At 46.2% G+C, this 20,341-nt stretch overlaps 7 protein-coding genes across 7 annotated transcripts; 5 read left to right on the top strand and 2 right to left on the bottom strand.

The window, feature by feature from the left end:
- Positions 1–864: 864 nt before the first annotated feature.
- Positions 865–2,165, bottom strand: CTRU02_200987 (DUF300 domain-containing protein; the record flags this gene model as incomplete). Its single annotated transcript, XM_036719003.1, has 4 exons — positions 865–1,437; positions 1,483–1,632; positions 1,703–1,828; positions 1,893–2,165. 4 exons carry the CDS (start codon positions 2,163–2,165, stop codon positions 865–867), a joined length of 1,122 nt encoding a protein of 373 aa, XP_036590003.1.
- A 1,417-nt stretch (positions 2,166–3,582) lies between these two features.
- CTRU02_200986 (Dihydromonacolin L monooxygenase LovA 1) lies at positions 3,583–5,397 on the top strand (the record flags this gene model as incomplete). The annotated part of the gene is made up of 5 exons (XM_036719002.1): positions 3,583–3,927; positions 4,015–4,117; positions 4,168–4,236; positions 4,288–4,890; positions 4,961–5,397. 5 exons carry the CDS (start codon positions 3,583–3,585, stop codon positions 5,395–5,397), a joined length of 1,557 nt encoding a protein of 518 aa, XP_036590002.1.
- Positions 5,398–9,126: 3,729 nt separating this feature from the next.
- Positions 9,127–10,962, top strand: CTRU02_200985 (sarcosine oxidase; the record flags this gene model as incomplete). The annotated part of the gene is made up of 6 exons (XM_036718999.1): positions 9,127–9,160; positions 9,226–9,406; positions 9,477–9,708; positions 9,777–9,914; positions 9,966–10,824; positions 10,886–10,962. The coding sequence occupies 6 exons, from the start codon at positions 9,127–9,129 to the stop codon at positions 10,960–10,962; spliced, it is 1,521 nt and encodes a 506-aa protein (XP_036589999.1).
- A 513-nt stretch (positions 10,963–11,475) lies between these two features.
- Positions 11,476–13,030, top strand: CTRU02_200984 (uncharacterized protein; the record flags this gene model as incomplete). The annotated part of the gene is made up of 6 exons (XM_036718998.1): positions 11,476–11,614; positions 11,674–11,992; positions 12,052–12,112; positions 12,166–12,330; positions 12,391–12,763; positions 12,819–13,030. 6 exons carry the CDS (start codon positions 11,476–11,478, stop codon positions 13,028–13,030), a joined length of 1,269 nt encoding a protein of 422 aa, XP_036589998.1.
- A 2,277-nt stretch (positions 13,031–15,307) lies between these two features.
- On the top strand, positions 15,308–15,664 carry CTRU02_200983 (uncharacterized protein; the record flags this gene model as incomplete). The annotated part of the gene is made up of 1 exon (XM_036718997.2): positions 15,308–15,664. The coding sequence occupies one exon, from the start codon at positions 15,308–15,310 to the stop codon at positions 15,662–15,664; it is 357 nt and encodes a 118-aa protein (XP_036589997.2).
- Positions 15,665–16,464: 800 nt separating this feature from the next.
- On the bottom strand, positions 16,465–16,736 carry CTRU02_200982 (glycoside hydrolase family 18 protein; the record flags this gene model as incomplete). The annotated part of the gene is made up of 2 exons (XM_036718996.1): positions 16,465–16,573; positions 16,630–16,736. The coding sequence occupies 2 exons, from the start codon at positions 16,734–16,736 to the stop codon at positions 16,465–16,467; spliced, it is 216 nt and encodes a 71-aa protein (XP_036589996.1).
- Positions 16,737–19,810: 3,074 nt separating this feature from the next.
- CTRU02_200981 (uncharacterized protein) lies at positions 19,811–20,277 on the top strand (the record flags this gene model as incomplete). Its single annotated transcript, XM_036718995.1, has 2 exons — positions 19,811–20,034; positions 20,094–20,277. 2 exons carry the CDS (start codon positions 19,811–19,813, stop codon positions 20,275–20,277), a joined length of 408 nt encoding a protein of 135 aa, XP_036589995.1.
- Between the last annotated feature and the right edge of the window lie 64 nt (positions 20,278–20,341).

The raw sequence follows: 20,341 nt of genomic DNA, 5'->3' as shown, positions 1-20,341 counted from the left end.
CGACACATTTCCTACTAGGATGATGTGTCCCGTGCGTACAGTAACGCAAGATTTTAACTACATTCGGCACTAACAGCAAACACAGCCCGCAAGAGTGGGTTTGCCTCGAGCTTGTTTTGATATGTGAGTGGGTTAAAACCTAGTCGCGAGAACTATTTTTTTCTCTCGCAATAGACAAAAAGCTCAAAATTTTCTTGGTCGCATTTGCAGCTCTTTGAGGGGCACTACATATGAGGAGTGTGGCAGCAAGTGATCAGGCTGGACCTAGTTCTGCCCCGTCCCAGAAATTAAGAAAAGTCTCCATTATGGAGATATTTAAGTAGCACAATGGCATGTAACGATTCGAAATGACCTGCCTCATTAAGACGTGTAGTAATCCTCTGCTCTTCTGTCATTTTTTGTAGCAACCCGAGCTTATATCAAATCAATACGAGGCATAATCTAGATCAGTACCAAAACCAACTATTTAGACCTTGGTGTAATATCATGCAGGTTACATCAGCCGCCAGAGAACCAGACATGGTAAGAATACTATTGTCTACCATGTACGTCATTTAATGATGATGCAAGAAGAGGTGGTACTGATTGTACTGCTGTAATGCTCTTAACTTGCGAGATACATGAATCGGTGCGTGAAGAGATAGTTAGATGTAATGACCAAAGTGATGCAATGCTCTTTATCTCGTTACGACCGCATTGCCTGTCATCAAGATGAGTATATATCATCTTGAGAATGGAACTAAATTCAAACTGATAAAATGCTCTGGGTAACTAATAAGCAACAGCTTTTTGCGAACCTAGCCAAAGGAAATCTTAGTGGTGACTAGAGCATGTTTAGGCTGGCAGGCTGCAGGCTGTCAGATGCTAGAGCATCGCTCCACGCTCTACGAGAGTCAAAGCATCAGAGAGATTTGCCGTTTTTAAAAGCTCTATCCTGCCACTGTTTTCATCTGTATCCTCATATTTTCGTCGCGATAAAAGCCAGCGGAAGCCTTTCATTACGCTCCGAACAATGTCAGAGATGTTCAAAACATCAACAAGCGCACGTAACCCCCATCTCCCTCCTTGCTTAGATAACCTTCCGCCCCCTAGTATGTTTGCATGTGCTTCGTGTGATCCTGCAAGAGCAGAAGCGTTATCGCGAATAGATTCGACATAGGTTTGGTCGGGTACGAGGACGCGATCGGCTAAAACTCGGCCTGTGAGGTGCTGATTGCTGAATGCTGCTGCGCTGGCGGCGCTAGTCACAACGTTGGATTTTGACGGCTCATAACCTTTGTATGGATAAGCCCAAAGGTGCAAGATTGAAACTGCTGCCATTTCGAAGCATAAAATGGTGTTTGGTATCCCGACCGACCAAGAAGGATACGAGATTTTTGTCGTCGGCTGGATTGCGCCTTCCTCCTTTGTCAAGAAACCAAATATAAACTTCCCAGTCGTTAGCTGTGGCGTATTCCCGGCCATTTAAGTGCTATTGCCTACCGTCTGCACATAGAACAGAAAAACAACAAGTTTAATCGCTAAAAACTTGAGTAGTGGCGTTTGATGAATGATTTCGGCTTTGGTCTGATGGTAGAACTGGAGGAGACAGAGCATTGCCGTTACCAGCGATAGCATTTCGATGACCATGATCTTTGTATGTCAGTCAGTCAGAAAATTCCAATTTACCTACACCTTTTGGCTTGAAATTTGGCATATTTACCCATATCTTTGCGTGGCTGGCGTCGTTAGAATCTTCACAGTACGTGTCCGTAGCTTCTGTAATGCACTTGGCTAGTGACCCAAGAAACTTGATGGCACAGAACTGAAAAACGCCGATCCAAATGATCTAATAGTAGCATGTTAGAACACAGCGCATATTCTCAGATCAATAGTATCTGGTATGCACAAACATTGAAGAACCTCAAACCATCGACAGTTCGACCTTTCTTATTGCGGCCGATGTGGACAACCAAAAATCGTAATGGATGTATCCACGGCTTCGGCTCTATAAATGTAAAAACACGCCGGAGTATGTTTTCATCAACGTGTAAATATTGACATAGTAGGGCGAAGAAGGCGGCGATGACAAGCGATTCGTAAAATTCGTAAATGCTGGCGATGTATACATGCTGTTCGTAAAAGGGGATACTTAAGAGGCACGCAATGGAGTAAATCGGAACCATCAAAAGGATGCGAATGATTCTAGAATTGTTCCCCGCAGTCAGCAAACTAGCGCTCTTTTAGCCTGAAAGATGATATGCGACTTAACTGTTTCTGCTGTGTAGGAACCGTGTAATTTGTTGCATGACGGAAAATGAGGTATCCAGAAAACAGACATGCAATCAAGGTGTAGACGGAAGAGAGGGTTATAAGGAGACCATGGACGCGAAGAGTATGGTTTATGGGTTCCTCGATAACTAGGAAAGTAATACAAATCAGCGACTATGAGTGAACATGTAAGCGAGGCTTAAGCGCTGCCCGATACATACTAGGCACGTCTAGAGGATGATCTTTGCACTTTGCCATTGTTGTTATCTTGAATTGCTGTAGGTCGTCTTTTCATAAACTCTGAGTGTCGATTGTATATGTTGTTGAGGTTAGGTTTTGTCTGATTATCACCTTCAGGTTATTCTCAAACCATGCTGCAGCATGTTGTTAAGTACGAATTCATGCAGTGCTGACGGGGCTGACGGACAAATTCATGTGCCAAGCAAGGTTTTTCATCAGCCCGAGTGCTGAGGCAGTGATGTAAACATGCCAGGTGCAGTTTGGCTAGTCGTTACAGACCCCTGCGTAGCTTATTGAGCCTACAGAACTAATCCTTAGATAAATTCCAGGATGAGAACCTCATTTCTCCATATAACTATTACTTCGGAATTCTCTGGACTCCGAAGGAGGATTTTGGTGGTAATGATTTGCGGTTAACACTGACTCGGTGCGCCGGGATTGAAGACGAAAAACTGCCTAACTCCGTTTTCACAGACTTGCCAAGCTCGCGTCCCGTACTTGCGGAGAATACAATAAACCTAAGCGAAACCATCTTGCTTCGCCACGTAGAAATATCCAACCTTGAGTGTTAAGTGGTTTGGACGTTGCTGGCCCTCTTATTCCAAGCTGCAGGCTGAACTTAAGGGGTTAGGCTTACTGTAGACGAATAAGATGCAAGGGCCATAGGAATGCTGCTACGTGTGGCAATTGAACGTGGTTTGGACTTGGAGAGCGGATTTGGCACTTAAACATCCGTCCGTCAATACGAATGCGAGACCGCCAAAGCGAAATGCACTGCCGCCCTATCCAGCCTGTGTGAACAGTATCATTGATCTCAAAGCTTTTTGGAGATCAGTTGGGCAAGCCACATTCACTGGCGGTGACCAATGTAGTCTTGCAAGATAACGGGCCTGGCAAAGAACTTTTTAGTACCAAGGAGGACAGAAGAGCAAACCGAGTATAAGTAGCTCGTGATACCCTCAACAGCATTTGTTTAAGTCAGGTAGTTCAGCAACACAAAATCTATCGTTTCAAACTCCTTAGCACTCTTTCTATTCACTCCATAAGCCACTTCTCTGGACGCTAAAGATGATATCATCCTCATTTCTATCAATGTACGCCTTGTTACAATGGCGGAAAGGATCTTCTTTTGCTTCTGATCACATCGTCGTGATCGTAACACTTATTATTGCGGCGATTGTTGCATCCAGGTTTGGGACCTCAAAGAGAAACTCTTTTCCTTTGGTAAACCCTCCTACATGGTTTCAGCCTCGTGCCGTTAAATACTTCGAATTTCTAAAAAACGGCATGGCCATTTTTTCACAAAGTCGATCTCAACACACCGAAAAGCCGTTTCGAATGCTCACTGAGCAGGGTGAATTTATTGTCCTTCCCTCTCGCTTCGGTAATTTTATTCGGAATGAGCTTGGGCTTGATTTCCGCACCTGCATTAACGAGGTATAAGAATAAGACAGATATTCCAGATTCTAGAACGCTTGGAGTTTCTCTATACCAAGAAATAGAAATTTTACTAACGGTTTATAGGACTTCCACGGCTATCTCCCGGGATTTGAGCCATTTGGCTTCCTCAATGACAAGTCCCAGATTTTGCAAACCGTAGTGCGCAAACAACTCACCAAACAACTAAGTAAAAGCGGAATTTCCAGCATTTCTTTCTTATCTAATCCATATCAATAGACACGGTCACCCAGCCCCTGTCGACAGAGGCAACGTTTGCAACTGACTTAATTTTCGGCAATTCATCTGGTAGGTCTCTTACCACCAAAGTTAGAGACTAGGCTAATAACCATAATGAAGAATGGCAGGAATATCCTCTTAAAGATTCGATATTAGACTTGGTTGCCCGTCTATCTTCCAGGGTATTTCTGGGCGATGAGATCTGTAGAAACGACGAGTGGCTCTGGCTTACCAAAGAGTATACAATTTTAGCCATGAAGGCCGCATTGAAGCTCCAAATGCTTCCCAGGTTACTACGGCCAATCGTCAACATGTGGGATCCGGACTGTAGACGACTGCGTGTAGCAATTGCACACGCTCGGCAGCTCATTACCCCCATTGTCGAGCAGCGTCGAAAGGTAACGGAGCAGGCCCGAGCTTCCGGTAAACCAGTTACGTCTTCAAATGACGCAATTGATTGGGCAGAGAGCGAAATTGGCCACAACTCGTATGATCCTGCCAAGCTGCAACTAACATTGTCTTTTGCTGCAATTCACACAACAACGGACTTGCTTTCGCAGACGCTACGCATGTTGGCAATGAATCCGATTTATATTGAACCCCTGCGGAAGGAAATCATTGAGGTTCTGCGTGCTGAAGGCTGGACAAAAAGTGCGCTATACAAGATGAAGCTACTCGACAGCGCTGTGAAAGAAGCCCAAAGGCTAAAACCCAATGGATTGCGTAAGTCAAAATTACCAACATCATATGGATTAATCATCCGAGTAATTATCTAACGTTATTTACAATAAAGTTATGATGCGACGATATGCTACGAAAGACACTCAACTCCCAGAAGGAGTCACTATCTACAAGGGAGAACGAATAGCCATCGATGGTAGCAACGTGATGAATCCAGCTATCCACGAAAATCCTGAAAATTTTGATATATATCGCTTTAAGAGTATGCGGGAAGAGCCTGGTAACGAAAATAAGGCGCAATTAGTTTCGACAAGTGCGGATCATTTGGTATTCGGTCATGGCCACTTCGCCTGCCCAGGTCGATTCTTTGCTTCTAATGAGGTTAAGCTGGCTTTGTGTCATCTCCTGCTTAAATATGACTGGAAGCTAGTGCCAGGAACCCCAACAAAGCCAGTGGTCAATGGGGTAAGCATGAGCATTAGTAACAAACTGCAGGTTATGGTTCGGCGGCGCAAGGAGGAGATCAACCTTGAATCGCTTAGATTTTAGATCTAATAACAGATGGATAGCTCTTGGCAACAGCTAGAAAGCGATAGAATCAACAACCAACTTGCAGCCCAAACTAATAGTATGGCACCATGCTATACCACCGATCGTAGACCTGTTCGGCTATTTGGGCCGTGCAGAGTCATCCGACAGCTGACACTAAAAGATCGAATTTTAGACTACTTGGAGTTAAAAGAAGTAACCGAACAAATGTGTTGCCTTCAATTATTGTTACAGAGCAACCGTATTCCTTTAGGCTTGGAAGTTCTTATCCACGATTTCATGCTTTGCTGCTAATCTCCATTCAGTTCATTGGCCGAACACTCTGTGGGTTACCAAAAATGCCTCTTGGATCCCTCGTGGTCTTGATGCTTTCCAAAATCGCCAAATTAGACCCCCAATGAGACTATTGGGCATTCTTCAAAGTAGGATCAACGTAGCCCAGGTACGTCATCATCGTTGTACCAATTAGTCCGCGAATAGTCATAGCAAGACAGTTCATGAAGCTTTTGGTCTGATCGGAGAATGTCGGGATACCTATGCCGTAAGGTTCGCGGATGGATGTTGCTACATCTTGTTGATCTCTTGAAGTACGCTCGGGCATCTCAATCGACCGAAGATACCACATTCCAAAACCGTAATTTTGACTTTGATTTGTTTACAAGGGAGGTGTAACAACTAAACGTCACGGGTCGAGAGGACCTCGTTATCCTGCTAAGAATCCCTCTCTAGACAAATGGCTTGCGTCGGAATCAGCGAGTCCTATAGATATTGCGTCTAGCAGTGTGTCGCTGGTGAAAGCTTGGTCAAGAAATTCATAGTTCAGGAGGGTACTTTCGGGCGTAGTTGAATTGTACGCACGGGGCAATTGAAAAGCCAGCGGGGACTCTTGAGGAGGGAAAGTAGGAGGACGTGAAATATCCCTTTGCCGCTTATTGTTACCGTCGCTGTTTTCCGCCGCCTTATCATCGCCTGGGGGCAGCACCTGCAATAGCCTGAAGTATTTTAGCTCTCAAAAGTCACTAGTTGGAATAATAAGTCATACTCTAGTGTCTCGGACGGGTCGCTAGAAACGACTTTATTCAGAAGCTCCCGTAAGACGGGGTTTGGACGTAGGTTGGTGTTCTCCTCACCAACCAAACGGTTCGATAGCTCTTCAAAGAGATATAAAAAGGATGCTATAGCGGGAATGGTTCGAGTATAGACAGAGAGTGAGCTCAGGCAAGAGGAAATGGCTTGGTGCATGCGCCTGCGGGACAATACTGTCGGTTCAACTGTTAGGCACTGCAACAGCGTGATGCCACAGAAAAAGGTATGAAAGGCCGTGATGCGGCATGGGCGTGTTTCGATACTCAAACTTAGGCTTCGACTGCTCTGAATAGAGAAAAGCCACATGTCAGCGCCGAGGGGTGTTGGGCTTAGGTGGGGAAAGACATACGTCGCAGGCATCGGCAGCAAATTGTGCGCAAGTGGTGAGAAGCAGTGGGTCAATTACGCTCTGTAGTAAAATGGGCCGGATTAAAACAAGGACTGCTTGTAGATATGTCGCTTGTATACGTCCAGGAGACTGGCAAGGAATTGAAGTCGATTTGTCTGGCATGGGTGCCCGATGTTTCCATTCTTCAAGCTCGGAGAGGAAGGCTAAAACATCGGCATATAGTGGCACTTCAGCACCCGGTCCGGTGAAACGAGTTCTGTTTCGTTTTGGCTTCTTTTAGTAAAATGAACGCACAATCTATAGTGGTCAGATATGATACGTACGTTATAGTAGACCGGATGCGGTACACGTGTAAATGGTGTATTGCAGCACTCATCTACTCAGTTGTTAGCCATCAGGTAGCAGGCAATGGTTTTGCGAGCCATACTGTCGTCAACACTGTAATATGCTGGCCGTTGTCGATACCTTCGGACTGCTTCCTCTGTAACTCGTAAATTACATGCGAGTCCGTACAGGCCTCATCAATGTTTACGGGCTCTTCTACATCAATGTCGACATCTCGAATACTGAATGGTAGTTTCGCAAGCATACATACGCATCTTGAGGCTGGTTAGCATCTTCTCAATGTAAGGCCTAGTCTAACATACCGGTCAAAACAGTAAGCACACCACCAAAATCGCTTGCGAAGCTCAATCGTATAAGGGGTCATATCCCGACTGTACTTCAGTTTGTTTAGCGACCGATGATATCTCAGTTTGACACAAAGACCAATGACCGTGCGTACAACACCCCAAAGAGACGGTCCGTTAGATGCTCGGAAGCTGTACTGGATCATGCAGAGCAATGCCTGCACAGTGGTAATGTCCTGCGAGGCCAAAACAACAGGCAGATGTGTACAGGCGCGCCCAAAATATGCTTCAGAGCAGTCGTCTTCCGCGTTCTCACTTGAAGCCAAGCGCGTAGCAATTGCATATATCATCCAGAGAAAGAAAGCCCCAGTCTGCAGGGCGACATCACTGTCTTGGTTGCTTGCAAGAATGAGAGCACGCTGCCGATGCCATTCTCGCACACAGACCCAATCGACAATGCAGTACCGCGCCTGGACGTATACGTAGGCTGTTTCAATTAATCTGTCTGCCTTCTCACAATCTGGAGGATCAACTCTATTGGCTATGCTTGGACGCCCAATCTGCAAGAAAAAGCTTGATGTCACTCCTGATTCGCTTTCCAGGACTGGGGATTTTGGCCGCTTTAGTGCTCCAGGACTGGTTGTAGATATCGTAATCGTAGTCGTAGACGTAGTTGATGCTGCAATTGGTGAGCTAATGGTCGTCACTGAGGAATCTGAGGGTTTCGCTTTAAATGTGGTCGCATGTAAGGTTGTTGCTGTTGACTCTGGTTGTCCATGAGAACATTCCTGTAGCTGGGTCGAATCTGACTGCGTGGCACGCAAGCTTTGTTCCAGTGCTCGAACTCGAGCTTCAAGCGTTGCGATATACCTGCAGAGATGCACACCTATTAACGGAACATACCATTGTGTTGTCGGCTGGGGGGTTTTATTACGCTTGATGTCGTAAATCCCCGTCGGGATATGATTCAAACTGACATTCTTGTTTATTTCAAGCGTTAACGTGATATTCATAAGACACAAGTTGAAAGCAGATAATCCTAATAGGAGAAACAGCTTACCTGAACCAGATTTAGAGCAAGCAACGCATCGGCTGTGATCATGATCAGCAGAGCTAGGGTAAGCAAGAGTGCTATCATTCAACGAACATTCGCCCACTGGCTACAGCATAAGAGCACCTCAACTTCATCCGCTTGCAACGTCGACCTGAGAAGAAATGTTATCTAACCGTACACCTTCGCGAATGCGCCTCATGCGGCATCGTCATGGTCACTTACAAGCATTAGTGCATCTCCTATAACGGGCCACTTCGTACTGTCTTTTCATTGTGTTGTAAATCCGGGACTGTCTGAGGATGCTCGGGTACTCTTCCGATCGTCAAATTCCGCCCCGTGTCTTTAGAAACTACAAAGACCTGCTTCTTGCTAGGAAGACCCGTGGCTCTAAAAATGGTGGACGCGTCTTCCGTGAGGGACAAAAAGCGGGGTAGACTAGAATCCACATTAGACTTCCGGAACGCCCGATTCATCGGTACTTCCGGCTGCCCCTTGCTAGGAACTACAATGATTTGGAGTTAAACTGATATCTAGCTGCCTATAACGTTTTTAAAACCAAACCATTGTCGACTTCTTGTGTCACTAACACTATCGTCGCACATTGAATCACCATGACAACTCACGACTCCCAAATAATCATCGTCGGTCAGTCAACGTATTTAATCCTTCACAACTGATGAACTTACAAAACTAATTGATTGTTGCTACAGGCGCAGGGGTTTTCGGGCTTAGCACAGCTTTACACCTCGTTAGAGGGGGTTATAAGAGCGTTACTGTCTTTGACAAATGCGCGTATGAGAAAACAGTCTACAATCCGGCGAATGAAGGTTGTGACGGCGCGTCCTGCGACATAAATAAGATCTTTCGGACTACATATGAAAACAAAACTCAGTGAGCTCTTACGCGCAAAATGAACTTATGCATGAACTCAACCGACTAACTGATTTGGTTGTACTCGCAGCTCGCAAAACCTTGCTGTGGAAGCACGTGACATCTGGCTTAAATGGAACGAGCAAATTAGAAAGAGCAAACAGTCTGACTTGCCACCGCCATTAGCGCCCAGTGATGAACTTTTAGTTCGCTGTGGCGTTTTTCGACTTGCTGATACAGCCCATTTGCATCCGCGGTACGCGACTGATTTGGCTGTAACACAAGAATCTCAGCCTTCATTTCGCGAGTACATGTATGTTAAAGTAAGTTGTGGTATGCCCACAGTGCAGCATTATAATCTTTTCAGGATGACTGATAGTTGCTACTACAGAATGACGCTATTGACGAAGAGCGAATTTCAAAACGAGGTCTACAATGGCATAGCAAGTTTCATCTTTTTGATCGCGTCAGGAATGGCAACGTGAGTGGGTTTCTCGACACAGAAGCTGGGTTCACAATTGCAGACAAGGTAAGTCGTTGTCTTGTACGAGATGTTTGTTCAAGGCTGATTTAGTCATAGTCCTGCGTCTATGCTCAGTATTTGTGCAAGAAAGAAGGCGTAAAATTTGTTTTGGGTGCTCCTCAGGGCTATTTGGAAACCCTGGTTATTGAACAATCATCCTCCCAAAAGCGCGTAAAGGGCATTAAAACGCGCGATGGCCTAACTCACTGCGCAGATGTCGTCATTGTGGCTTGCGGCTCTTGGACCGCCTCGGTCATTCCTGAAGCTCATCGCAGTGTTGAAGCGACTATGGGGACTCTGATGTTTGTTGATATCCCCCCTGACCGCCAAGACCTTCGCAACAGGTTCCACCCAAATAACTTTCCCGTTTGGCGCTTCATTCAGGGTGACAGCAACGGCGGCTACGAAGGTGGCGGATTTCCCATTACCTCTGAGGGTAGGCTCAAGTTTGGCTTCCGCGCTCGCAAGTTTACCAACTTCGAAGAGCATCCTTTGAATCCGGGCCTCCGTATTTCAACGCCTCGTACCAGATGGAGCCCCAATCCGATTTATACCGTGCCGTCCTATGGACTTGAGCGTATGAAGAACGTTATTGGAGAACTCTTTCCCGAGCTCACCGATATCGGATTTACAGACAGTCGGCTATGCTGGTACACCGACAGTATTGACAATGAGTTCGTGATTGATTACGTTCCTGGATACTCAGATACCCTGTTTATCTGTACAGGTGGCTCGGGACATGGCTTCAAATTCTTGCCCATTCTTGGCAAATATGTTAAAAAGCAATTAGAACGGACACCTAACGTGTTCACACCCATTTGGAAATGGCGGACTGCTGAAAAAGGCAAAGCTGCTAATGGGATAGAGGAAGGAGAGAATGGACCGCGAGAAATGTCCAAGCTTAAGTTTGCCCAGCGTAAGTGATGATCCCATTTTCTGCTTTCGGAGAGTAAATTACTGACGTGTCTTGTGAGTAGCTGAAGACTACAAGTGGGCACCATCTGAGATTGCTAAAGGGACAATCTGGGAGAACCAAGTTGGAAAGAATTCCTAGTGCTGAATCTTAACGTGTAAATTCGGTCCACCAGTTCATCCTGCGGTCAATGACCGAGGGTTGCCTTTGAAAGAATATGGGACATGTTTTCGCTCATCGCCAAGCCTGAAATCAAGGCTCTAGTGATATGTGTCGTATACATTATCCAGTAACTTCTAGCCTATTGAGATGACTTGGTAATGATCCTAAGCACCGTGGAAGCACCATGGATGCTGCCGTGTAAACTAGATTTCACGATGCTGACTAGCTTGTTTCAGACGGGCTGTTCTCCCTATGCATGGAGGTAACCTAGTCATAGTAAACCAATAGCGTTTTTTACCCCACATTCTCAACCCGACCTGCTAGAATAACCCCCAAGAAAAAACTTGAAACCCAATAGTGTTTAGGTAACTCTACGTCTAAAGCTTCGCTAGGGATTCGGTATTGCCGAGCTTTCTGGGGAAACAATCATGGTTTAAATCCTTGCTCATTTCTCCTGGGCCTGTATCAATGCTCATGGCTGTGTTAAGCAATATGGGTTTGCAACAGTTTTTCGCCAACACCTCGCTCATAACGTACGGCAGGGCAATTCGCTCAGCGCCTCGCAACGTTATCCTCAGTCCAGTTTTGCTTATATCAGCTTTGATTTACGCCTCAGCGGGCATCGTTCTTAGTAAGTTTTCCAATAATCCTTAACAGCGTTAGTGTTAGTAATAAGAATTTTGTCTGTAGCATGGGACCAAGGCGCCGGTGCATCCGTTCCTTCTTTGAAAGGTTTCAGCGACCAATTTTCTATCAAGTCAGGCTCCAACGCTGAATCCGTTCGAAGTTTTGTAGCTCTGGTATATATCGGAGATGCGATCGGGGCGGGCCTTAGTTTCTTTCTGAACGATCGTGTTGGACGACGTTGGGCATATCGATGCTATACCGCCGTTTGGATCTCCGGTTACATAACCCTTGTTAGTTCGCGCACTGTAACCGGGCTGTACGCCTCCAGAATTATCGCGGGTATAGGCATCGGGGCCTTGAGTGTCTCTAGCCCCATGTCGATGTAGGACTCTTTGTGAAGGATTTGAGGAAGCTAGTATCTAATCTGCTTTGAGTTATCAGCATTGAGATTGCACCTCCGGAAATACGGGGTCTGCTGGGAGCATGGTACACCGTTTGCCAGGTGGGCAACAGGCCGTTGTTTGCTTCCTCAAGTATCTCACTGACGTCTTGTAGGGCTTGGGCCTTATGACTTCAAACTTTTGCATCTATGGCATCCAACTGCATGTTGCAGCCAGCCGCCTCCAGTATCAAATTGCTTACTGCGCCCCCATCATTTTCATGTCTACATTGGTAGTCGCCAGCTTTTTCATTCCTGAATCTCCGCGCTGGCTGATATTGGTACAAACTAGTTCTCTCACACTATGAATAATTCTAATGCGTCTGCACCTTCTTTCTCAGGCCGACCGTCATGACGACGCAAAAGCCGCCTTAGTTCGACTTCGCCGGCTGCCAGAGGACCACCCCCGGGTCGAAGATGAAATGCGTGAGATCGTAGAGTCTCTGCGTGGAGAGACAGAACTCAATAACCATTCCTTATCTTCGTTCCATAGTATTGGGGTGATCGTTCGGGAGACTTTTACCACAAAGGCGAATTTACGCCGGTTACAACAAGTCCTAGTTCTTTATGCGCTCCCGCAACTGTCCGGTGGCAACTCTTTTACTAACTATTTCATACCTATCCTAAAAATCGTTGGGGCTTATGAGAGCTCCACGCATGGACTTTTGCTTAACGGCCTTTACGGAATGTCAAAATTCTTCTTTAGCTTGATTGGTGTGCACCCTTTTCACAGATCTTGAAGCACCACGAACTGACCATTTTTCAACAGTTTCATTCTTTTTGATCGATGTGGTGGGACGCCGTGGATCCCTACTGCTAGGCATATCTATTCAGTTGAGTGCCAACATATATCTCTCTGTATACACCAAGTTGCAACAAGATGGTAGAAGTACGCCGTTAGCCGCCAACGGAGCTTTGGCATTTATGTTCATCCAGGCATTTGGTTATACATCAGGTAAGAACCTGTACCCAACCCTATGATATACTGTTTCCTTCGCTTATGTACTTGGAAAGGTCTTCTTACGCTTCCCTATGTTTTGGGTAGCGAGGTGTGGCCGAACCATATTCGATCATTCGGTACTGCGGTAGCTCAAGTCTTCCATTGGCTCTTTCACTTTTCGATGACCTATGCGATCCCTTCCCTTCTCAAACAAACCGATAACTGTAGGTATTGTGAATATTGGATTTTAAGTTCATTTCGGTTCTTAACGTCTCGCTGCAGGGGGCGGTTTTGTCTTTTTCGCATTCTGGTGCGTGATTGCACTAGCATATGTGTATTTTGCGGTGCCAGAACTTGCGTCACTAACAATCGAAGAAGTAAGTCGTAAGATATCTTGCCTCGTGAGTACTTGATGTTTAAATGTTAGCAGATCTACCATCTTTACGAAAGGTCTGACATACCAATGCAAAAGATGTAGGAGGTAAACATAGGAAAGGGGTTATGTTAATCTCATTTGAGAGGAATGCTTCGCGTCTAACCAGAAACAGCCGTATTTGATGTAAACAGGGGTGAGAAAGAGGGACTCGCGCCTGTGGCTGGCTTACGGGCTACGGGTGAAGTTCTAAGCAGGCCATCAACGAAATTGGACATTACCATAGTCAGTCAATGCGCGCCAGCAGCGGAAGACTAATTTAAGAATCTCTCGCGGTGGGCTTGTTGGTAGCTTCTGGGCTGCGCAAGGCACTTGCGGATCACAGAATCTACTACATATAGAATGTCAAGCTTTTGAGGAAGGACTGCCATGTTGAAGTAGGTGACTGGTTGCTGAACGAGCGCTGATTTGTGCCGCAGCAGAATTTGCGTAGGTCTACTTTACTAGCTTATCTTTGATGCGATAGCGTGATGGTTATCGTAAATTACCCCAATGCTATGGGGGACTTTTGTGGTCAAGATAGGGGGAGCAGAGGCTATTCTACAAGTCGAGGTGTAGGGATGGCACTGTTTACTTCAGACCCTTTCTCGTAGAGATGTACAGCTGAATAATCCTCTGGCCGGCGTACGGGCTTTCTAGACCTGGTAAAAGCCGAGTCTTCAATGAAGAGTTACATCTATTATGTACGTACTACTCGCCGCCCCGGATCTGGAAAAGTCAGCATGTAAAGCAAGTCAGATCTGCATATTAGGGTTAGACCACGCATTTAAGGAGCCTTAAATGCGAGCGCTCAAATTGTGGAAACGTTGATCGCTGACAATGCGGCATATGACCGGTAAGTCCGAAGGTCCATAATGCTTACCCGCTGCAAGGGGCGGGCCCTGGATCTCGGACCAATGCAGACTCACGAGGTATGACCAACCTTGTGTCCGATGATGCTTGGTGAAAGCCTTGGAAGGAATTGATTGGACTGGCGGCAAGACGAGATACTTCCTGCTTACATATTAACCTCCCACTCATAGTGTTTTCCCGTTACATATAGTTACAATCAAACCCAATACTCGCCCACGGCTGGCTTTGCAAAAAGAACGTTGATTACCTATGGCATGTCTAGCAGTTAGCAAACGTTTTAGGCGTTCTGGCCCAGCTCAATTTCAACGCCAAGAATATGACAGCGGGGTTACATTGAAGCTACAGAACTCTTAAGCAGGGACCCTTCGGACTCACCGTCGACCTGATCGATTTATAGCTAAAATAATGCATTATGACGTAGAAGATAAGGTTAGAAGTATATTCTTACGGCTAATAATATTGATGAGAAATAAGCTTCTCACAGATCTTGAAATAATAAGCGAAACAATCCTACGCTGATTTTCTTCCTTTCAACTCCCTATTAGCTTAACAAAATCATGAAGTCATTTACATAACACTGATAAAGCTGTGAAAAGTTGAAATTGAGAGCTAGTTTTATGCCGAAAGTTATGAGATGATTAGTAAGGGGTACTTAGTTGTGGATCTTCGAGGTAAAAAGAGTACAAATCTAGCTTATAAGCCTGGCACACGGCGGATAGATCGGCGTTCTAAAGATTTGTAAGGGTCTATTCTGACATTATTTGCTTATAAAGAATCTCCGCTAACATTTCTTCTATAAGAGAGACTCAGGAACTCCCATAACAGTCTTATCTTGCCGCAAACAATTCCAACCCAGCCACGTTTCCCATTCTTCGCCATCTTCCCATCACGATGTATTCTCAAATTGGCCTCGATCACGCTCAACTCCTTAAGCCACTCGTCGCACTGGCAGGATGGACATTTGTACAGGAGGTAAATTCAGTTTCCTCAGACACCTAGCTGTTCCATATTACTAACATAATGTCAGACATGGATGTATGCAACCCGAATTCCCGCCCTCCATAAGTACAAGGTCAGCTTCGACGAGAAGACGGTGAAGGAGGAAAAGCATACCAAAATACCTGTTGAGGTCCATCGCATTGCTGACAACTACAATAACTTGCATGAGCAACCACAAGTTTTCTATGCTATTGCCATTGTCTTAACCCTTCTTGGTGACAACCACGACTACACCTATCGCCTTGCTTGGGGCTATACCGGAATGAGAGTTATTCACAGCCTGTTTCACAACTTGGTTAATGAGCCATATGGAAGATTTTCTCTTTTTACAACAAGCTCCGTTATGCTTCTTGGTCTTACTATCCGGGCTGCAAGCTTTTTGTTCTTTTAGGGTAGGGCTGGTGTTAGAAAGATAAGGGATAGAATAGAACATTCCTTCCGGGGTTTCAAATGCGAAGTCCAATGAAATGCCCCAGCTACCCAGAAAAGTGTACCTATCATTTTCTTAATGGCGAGATATGCTTACTCACAGGTGGTGTCTCAATATTGCTCAGATGTAACATACTTGATGTTGAGCTGGCAAAAGCTGGGAACTTTAGTGAAAGATCCTGCTAGAAGTGTATGTGGGGCTTGTACCTGTTGAACATTTGAAACCCCAATAGAGGTGTACAGAGGACGATTAGGACAAGGCGTAAAAGATGTAGCTATACAAAGGCTAAGAATATTAGAAGGCTTCCTAAAAAAGAAAAAAAAAGAAAGTATGGTGTAGCGCGCAGGAGAAAATTTGGGGCGCCGGTTAAGAGACGTGCAGAGAGCATGTCCAAGTCGCTGGAGTTGACGCTGCTCTAACGCGCTGGGTAAGCATAGTAGCAACAACTAGAGGAAGAGTCTCGAATTCTACCACGTCACCATCACTCAGCGCCTGATGGATATCCCCGAGAGTAGTCGTCGGGGCAGACGCCGGCGCTACAAAGGTTTTAACATCGAGGGGCTTCGGAGCCGTGGTGGTGTACACTGAACGAGTGTACCGGAGTAAAACTCGGGCAATAAGTTGAAAACCTCAAAATTGTCCTCAGGGATTCAAAGCCAGATACCTGGAGGTTAATACTCCGGACCATGATTCCTCTGTAACGACTGCTCTTAGCGGGATTTCTTATTAGCAGCAAAGGCTTGTGCATCTTTACAGCCAATCTACTGGTCATCCGAGGTAATCTGCTTCGTCATAGAGTCAGTCAAGTATTTTGGTGTTAGCTTATGCTTTTTGATGAACTGCTTCGTTTCGAACAGTATATTAACATCTCTAGCAAGAAGAGTTAAGTGTCAGCAATTCCTAAGTAAGGAAAGAAGTTTCCATACCCGAAGTTGGTACAAAGAGCTGGCTTGCCCAGGCTTGCAAATAGACATTGTAGATCATTACAACTGGGGTCCGCCAACGTGTAATTACAACCATACATGACAAGCATAAATCTGGCGTTGCGGGGGTCCAAACCTTCGAACCAGAGAGGCACTGTGTTGTTGTAAATATCGTGTATATCTGCCTGCCCGCTCACCAACTTGTCTCAACTTTTGACACCTGTATCCTGTGAGTCGTCCGCCATGAAGCCAAAGCTATCAAAATAGGGTTTCATGACATGGCCATGAAACCAGCCAAAGTACTAGTAATTTGGCGCAAGCGTCAAACTAAGATCGTATGCTGTACCATATGCCGCGCACATTTCTCGCACAGGCGGGTCTGGTTGTGCGTGTCGACCAGCTTGCGGCCGCCATGTTCCAGTGCCCCTGGATACTCCCAGTCAAGAATCACACGCTGAAAACCGTATTCATTCATATGGTCCTGGGAGGAACTGATAAAGGCGGCGCAGTGCTTCTTGGTTGAGCAGACATCGCTCCACTTGCCAACCGGCGCTGGCATACTATTAATCAAGCCGTACAAGCTGTTGTAGTGTTACAGTTCGACTAAATCAAAAATATTTCAGGTGAATTCCCTCGTTATGGCAAGGTTGTCGGACCCGCAGTGGTGATCTATAGCGGTACAGATCGATGGATGTAAATGAGTAGGACAGGTGAGTGTATCCAGTTGCATTGAGGTGAGAGGGTGACATTTGTTACAAGCTTGGTCACGAACATTCCATTATTGATAGTTAGTAGCCTGCGGTACGTCCGTTAGAAGTATCGCATTTCTCTGCACAAGATGGGGTACAAGTAATGACGTATGAGTCGTAGCCGGCCTGGCATAATAAGGTGTTATGAAGAGTGTCGCCGTTGTGGTAACACGCTTCCGTCGTTTGAGTGCTTCAATGGTAGAGAGGGCAAGGTATCAAGTAATAGCAACGTTACGCTATTTAGGCCGCACTAACCAGTTGCCGAGTAATATACCATCATGCCATACCGCATGATAGCTCTCCTAATGTACTCTCTGCACATGGTCGTCGCGTTACACTGCGAAAGAGAGCCATCCGCTCAAAAGTCCGTACCTGTTGTTCTTACTGCAGCAGTTGCCGTCGATGCAAAACCCATCATCGCCACGCAAGAGGCTGTCACACTTTGCAAGCATGTTGTGCACGTCGCGGCCTGCCAATTAAAAGCTCGAAGATAGTCAGCCTCCCGTTTAGAGGGCATAAAAGCGTTATCCTGGGAGTGGCCAACTTATTTTTAGCAAAATGACGCTGCTGAAGTGGATGGTATGGAGAGTGGCTGAACTGAGTAGAAAGAGGAGATGAGGCACAAAACAGAAGAAGACCAACAATGGCCCAAAGGGTCCTGCTGGCTCCTGGAGTTGACGCAACGTAAATGCTAAATTGTCGAATTTAATGATCCGTTTCCCTTCTGGTGCGGTCCTGGACAAGACACTACGACGTTGAAGCACCGGCGACCATATATAAGATTGCGTGATGATATTGGCTAAGACGTTGCCACTCTACGATCACGTTTGTCACCGGTGTCGTAAAGTGTCACAACTCCTAGTGCGAACGGTTACAACTCACTTCGGACTGATAGTAATAATCAGTGCTCCAGATTGGCCCTCGATCATATGTTAAGACCAACAGAGGACACTGGAAGTACAGCTTGTCTGCCCTTAATCCGGCTTCGGCCACTTACCGATGTTATGCAATATCTGGTTGAGAAGTGCATTACATGCGGTATATTTTAATTGATCAGCTTTTGTAATTATCAAGGTCCTAAACCGGGGCCTTTCGGGGCTCTTGTAAAGAACAGCCAAGAATATTGCCACACCGACTATCTGGGTTGCAGGATTCAATACCTAGTAAACTTACTCGAACTTATGGCAAAGATCCTTCGCCACCTCTAGACTCGGCAAAACAGGACCTCTTTGAGTCTCAAGTCCCGTCCCTTGCTTCTAGCAATCGGTTGCCTGGTCTTAATTTTTCCTTGTCATTCCAGTTCATTACACAATGACCAATAATGTCGCCTGATTGTTGTGCAGAAGTGGAACAGAGCATTAAGGTCCGCGGTAATTACCATGAACCATTAAGATGCAACTAGGCCCCATCCCATGGCAAGCTTATATCCCACCCCCATGCTACAGTAATGTCACTAAGTTGGTCTCAGTGGATCATCCAGACTCCGTGTCTTCTTTGCCTCGGCCCCTTTCGCCATAGAATTTGGAACTCTCGACAACTTATGGCAGCTACTCCGGTACTTTTCTTTCTAATTGTCGTTCGATGCAGGGCACCACAAGTCGGGCCGATCCTTAATCAGAAGATGCATGCAGAATTGCGTTTCTGGGGTAATGTGACTTATATCATTCTCGGATGTCTAGCGATTCAATAATATGAGAAAGAATGAGAGTCTTGCAACCAAAATGAGGTGAAGCTATGGAGGTTTCGAGATTTACAGAACTCCCGCCACAGCCAGGCACCAGGATGAAAGAGTTGATCACTGTTCAAGAGACCCGCCCAGTGCCCCAGTACTATAAATCTAGGCACCCAGATACCATCGGTAGGGCTAGCGGCACATCGGATGCCTATTGTGCAGAGCCCATGTGAAGTTTAAATTACCTACTAGCAGCGGGTAATTATCGGGAGGGGCGAAAGGTTGTATAGAGTCCGACCTAGCCAATTGTAGTTTAGAGAAACTCTTCGTATTTAACATCATCTGTCGCATCCCACTACTTATACTGGAGCCAGCATGGGAAGTCCGGGTTTCCCGATATATTCGGCTCCTTCAAAGTACTGCGGCCTTCTGGTTTCATACACGCATGTTTGTCAAGTGGGGATGTACGGCGGTCAAGAACGATTCAGGTGGCAGTATGCAAACGAATCCTTTGGTGCCCGCTGGACGGACCGAGCCGGAAAAGTCTTGATGGAGCTTCTATGACAGACGTAAAGCGAACTCAGGGGCCCGGACGAAAGATCTGCGCAGGCGCTAGAACTCGACGTTCAAGAGAAGTATGCCAAGTGTTGCCAACGCATACATATAACTAGCAGGTAACGCCATGAACTGAGCAGCGAATCTTGGCCAAGGCACATCCGTCGACAACTCCTCAAGACTATTAACCCAATCATAAGCCGCCATCATGCACACAGCCAAGACACTCTTCGGGCTTGGGCTCTTTCTCTCAGGGGTTCTAGCTCAGAGCAGTACAGTTGATGCCGTACCGCCATGGCAAACAGGCATCCTCTCAGAGGATGGCACATGTGGCAGCGGAACTCCTGGCTGGGTGTGTACACCCGCGTGGGGTGCCTGCTGCTCTAAAGACGGCTTGTGTGGTTACTCAAGCGCTTTCTGCGGCGATGGCTGGTAAGTCAAGGACAACCACGCACGTCTAAATCTCATCGTTTAAACTAACACCTCAATAGCCAAGAAGGTTTCGGCGAATGCGACTCCACTTCTCCTCCCCCGCCAGGCCCAGGAGATCCTTCCCCAGACGGCACCTGCGGCGGTACAAATGGATTCAACTGCACGGGCACCGCGTACGGCAATTGCTGTTCGTCCGGAGGTTTCTGCGGCAGTTCGCCGGCTCACTGTGATACTGGATGGTAAGACTCTAAACCTTTTACATGCCATTTTGTAGCTTTAAAGCTCACACTGAATTAAAATACAGCCA

The sequence above is a fragment of the Colletotrichum truncatum genome (genome assembly GCF_014235925.2).
Source record: "Colletotrichum truncatum strain CMES1059 chromosome Unknown Contig_0001, whole genome shotgun sequence".
NCBI lineage: Eukaryota > Fungi > Ascomycota > Sordariomycetes > Glomerellales > Glomerellaceae > Colletotrichum > Colletotrichum truncatum.
Note: the sequence above shows the minus strand (reverse complement) of the source record. Positions and strands in the feature narration are given on the sequence as shown.